At 52.4% G+C, this 3,964-nt stretch overlaps 1 protein-coding gene across 2 annotated transcripts in view; it reads right to left on the bottom strand.

Annotated features, from left to right (window-relative positions):
* SLC13A2 (solute carrier family 13 (sodium-dependent dicarboxylate transporter), member 2) overlaps positions 1 to 1,094 on the bottom strand; it is a 23,709-nt gene extending 22,615 nt beyond the window's left edge. The window contains exon 1 of one of the 2 annotated variants that reach the window (XM_011940781.1): positions 564 to 1,094. In XM_011940781.1, coding sequence (XP_011796171.1) covers positions 564 to 665 — 102 coding nt within the window. In that variant the 5' untranslated portion in view covers positions 666 to 1,094. The remainder of the gene's footprint in view (positions 1 to 563) is intronic. The other variant, XM_011940780.1, reaches the window with a different exon arrangement.
* Between the last annotated feature and the right edge of the window lie 2,870 nt (positions 1,095 to 3,964).

The raw sequence follows: 3,964 nt of genomic DNA, 5'->3' as shown, positions 1-3,964 counted from the left end.
CAGTTTTTGTGCTGTCTACCTGCAGGTGTCCCCTCTTCCAACTCCCCCCCCTCCTCCTCCGCAGACTTAGCCCTTGAATACACAGGTGAACTCTTTCTCTTCCTGTTTATGCTCTTAAAGACGCAGACTGCCTGCAGCCAGCTTTCTCCTATTCTCCTTCCATCCCTCTTCACTGTGCTGCTCACCCGGCCTACCCCTCCCCACAGCCAGCTCATCTCAGCCCCCATGGAGCCCAGTCCAGGGCTAGGTGGGCACACAGTAGGCAGATCAGCTCCATCTGCCCCTCCTGCATCTCCTTGATGGAACTGGTTTCCTATTTCTTAGAGCAGTAGGTTGCAAACCCACCTAAGCAATTCACACTGGGCTCCTACAACTGGGTGCCAAGCAAAAGCCCCCTTTGACCTCCTAGCCTCAGTCCTCAGGAGGAGCAGGGGGCGATAGCCTCACTTCCAGGGCAGCGGCAACGAGGAAGTTTGCTGGAACCTAAGGATGCCCGATCCCGGCCCGGACAGTCCCTCCTCTGCCCCCTGGAGTTATTTGTGCTCAGAACACCAAATCCTTACCTTACTGGGGACAAGGATGGGCAGAGGCAGCAGGAGAATGGGTAGGAAGAACACGATCAGGTAGGAACGATAGGCCCACAGGGCCTGCCAGCAGGTGGCCATGGTATGGACCAGCAAGGGCTGCCACCGCCACCACCTCCAGGAGCTGGGGAACAGAAGGACCAAAGACGCAGCCCAGCAGGAAGGTGGCCCGGGCAGGCTTATATACAGCCAGCTGAGCGTTAACCATTGACCCACTCTGGCAATCAGAGTGTTTTTGGAGTCGGGGAGGTGAGAGTAAGGAGGAGGGACCCACAGGCGGAGTAAAGATCAGGAAGGGAGAGGGAGAGGGAGGGAGGAAAGAACAAGGATTAAAAAACTTCAGGTTCCTTCAAGAAGTTAAGCCCAGCATTAACTCCTTCTGTTCTTGGAAGCTGCTGAGGGTGGCACTGGAGGAGCTGGAGAAGGAAGGAAGGTCCCCCAGCTACCCTCCACAGGCAGTCCCCAAGCCCCCTCCCTTGGCCCGGCCTTTCCTTTCTCCTTCTGTTCTCCAAAGCCAGGTTCTCAGCTGAGCACTTTATGTGAGAGCCTGGGTGGGGTGGCCCTGCCCTGCCCACAGAGATGCCCTAGGAATTTCCAGTCTAAGATTGACAGCAGCCAAGGCCTGGAGCAAGTCCTCCTCCTCCTTCTTCCAGGTATCGAGGACCATCAAAGTCCCTGGTCCTGACTATGTCTTGTGTGACACTGATCCGCCGACTTAACCTCTCAGAATAACCACTTCCTCATTCTGCAATAATGTCTTGCTATTGCGAGGCTCAAATTAGACAACTTATATACGTTGAGCTTTGATGCGTGGCAGGTGTACAATGAAGGTTAGTTTCTTTCAGGCTCTTCCTAGTCCCCTCGCCCCCCAGCCAAGATTGTTTCTTATTTTGGAAACATACTAGATCTCTCATTTATCCATCCATCCATCCATCCATCCATCCATCCATCCATCCATCCATCCATCCATCCACCAAGAAAGTATTTAGCACCAATTTTGTATTCAGCCCTGTGCTCAGTGCTAAAGATACAGAGATTGAAATGCTGCTGCTGCTGCTGCTGCTGGTGGTAAAAACTGACATTTGCTCAGCACTTAGTACAAGGCAGTTACTGTTCTCTAAACATCCCCACGCTTCTGCATCTCTTCCCAGACTGTGTTGGCCACCTGAAACATTCTCCTGATACCGCGCCTCCTTATCCTGACCACACAGATCATCACACTCTGATAACCTCAGAAACATGCATTGACCTTCAACTGCATGCAGTCAGGGTGAGGAGGGGTGCATCAACTCGGTAACTACACCATGGGTTAGGTGTTACTATTCCATTTAACAGATGGGGGAACTGAGGACATGGAGCCAGCCAGAATTCACACATGCATTATGGGTACCCTGAGGGAGGTCCAAACCAGGGCAGAAGTTCTGGGTGAAGGGCACCAGGCAAGGGCTCCTGGAAGAGATGGCATCCAAGTGAAGACTTAAGAGCTCAGTCTTATTTGGCACGAGGTGATAGGGGAAGGAGCACAAGGAGAGGGAAGAGTGAACGAAGGCCCGGAGGGTGATGTGTGCATGTGCGTGCGTGCGCACGCGCGCGCACGTGTGTGTGTGTGTGTGTGTGTGTGTGTGTGTGTGTTGAACAGAACAGGTTGTAGTTTGGAAGAAATTATGGGTCTTAATCTCTGGCCAGACCCTCAGTCTCTTGGTACCCTCACCCCTCCTCACCCTGACTGCATGCAGTTGAAGGTCAATGCATGTTTCTGAGGTTATCAGAGTGTGATGATCTGTGTGGTCAGGATAAGGAGGCGCGGTATCAGGAGAATGTTTCAGGTGGCCAACACAGTCTGGGAAGAGATGCAGAAGCGTGGGGATGTTTAGAGAACAGAAGGTTCTGCGTGGTTGGAATGTGGGTTTGCGGGGGACAGGATTAAGAGCTGATAACTACAGTTCTAGGTGTACTAGAGCATGGCCTGGGCTGTTATGCCACCGAGACACTCCTGGAGCCAGTGGAGCTTTTATGAGAAAGGCCCTGGTGCTTTCTGCAGGGCGGTCCTAGAGGTCAGAGGGACCCAGGTTGAGGGCTCCTGGAGCGAGGCCAGGCTGGGTGGGATGCTACAGTAACACAGGACAGGCTAGCCACCCCAGTCCCCCTTCAGGCATGGCTCCTTCACTGCCACACAGTGGCCTGCCACCTGCTCAGGGCAAAGTAAGCAACAGCCAGGAAGGACAGGGAGAGACAAAGGGTTTCAGACACTCAGGACAATGCCCCGATTTTATCTCATCTTGGAGGAAGCCTCTCCCATGGCCTGAGGCTCTTAAGGAGCCAGAAGAAAAACGAGGCCGGCTTCACCCTCAGGAACAACATTCACCACGTGTAAAATCTGCATCCCGGTTTTATCTAACTCTGCACACCAATCCTGTGATGTAGGCTCAGGGTAGTGAGGTTACTTGTCTAGAGTCACACACCTTGTGAGTAACACAGAGAATGCAGATTTGTTTCCAGGAAGTCTGTGCCCTTGGCTCAGCCCTCCATTCTCTGGCCTCCTTTGATGGAGCTGGGACAAAATTCATTGTTTCGAAGTGGGATGGCTACTATTTTACTGAGATCCTTTGGCTTCCCCCTACAGCCCTCTTCTAAGACATAGGCTTTCGGGACCTTCTTTGATTCTTTTTTTTTGACCCAGTGTTGGGAGGCTATTGCATCACCAGCAGCCAGGCCCCATCAATGATGAATTCATCTCAAAGCGGTGTCCCAGGGCCAGCGGGAAGCCTCCAGCTGTCATATTCATTACAAATGCTTCCCCTCTGCCTGGCAGTCACATCTAGGGCCCCACACTGCCAGGTCTTATTCAATATTCCGGTTTGCCCCATCCCCTTCTCCTTTAATTAATGGAGCAGATAACTGTGGTTTTTTCTGTGGCTCCTAATGAACTGTGAGTAACATATGGTAGTTGCCTGGCTGGCTTCTCCAGTCTTTGTTGGGGCCTTCCCTGTGACGGGTCTCTGTACTATCTCAGGAAGGCGTCACTGCCAGGAAACACCTACCCTGCACTTTGTCCATTGCCTCTCCTGGACAGAGCCATCAGAGATTGGCTGCAAGTCCTTCCGGGAGAGGAAATGGTCTCTGGCTTACAAGAGGCAGCTTGTCCTCAGAAGCAGGTGGCTGATAAGCTGGAGATAGAGCTGGGGCTGGGTCACAAAGGTGGCTTTTAGGAAGTTTATATCTGAACATGTGAGGCAGGCTTTAAGACAGGGGCTCTTGAGGCAACCCAGCATTGTGCAGGTTGGGCCTGGGGCCCACAGTGGCACAACTCCAGGGATCCTAGAAAGGCGGGATGGCTGGACATATTAGGGAGCATCAAGAATGATTTTTTTTTTTTTTTT

The sequence above is a fragment of the Colobus angolensis genome, unplaced genomic scaffold, assembly GCF_000951035.1.
Source record: "Colobus angolensis palliatus isolate OR3802 unplaced genomic scaffold, Cang.pa_1.0 Scaffold193, whole genome shotgun sequence".
NCBI lineage: Eukaryota > Metazoa > Chordata > Mammalia > Primates > Cercopithecidae > Colobus > Colobus angolensis.
The sequence above is the reverse complement of the archived record's forward strand: the minus strand, read 5'-3'. Positions and strand labels throughout refer to the sequence as shown.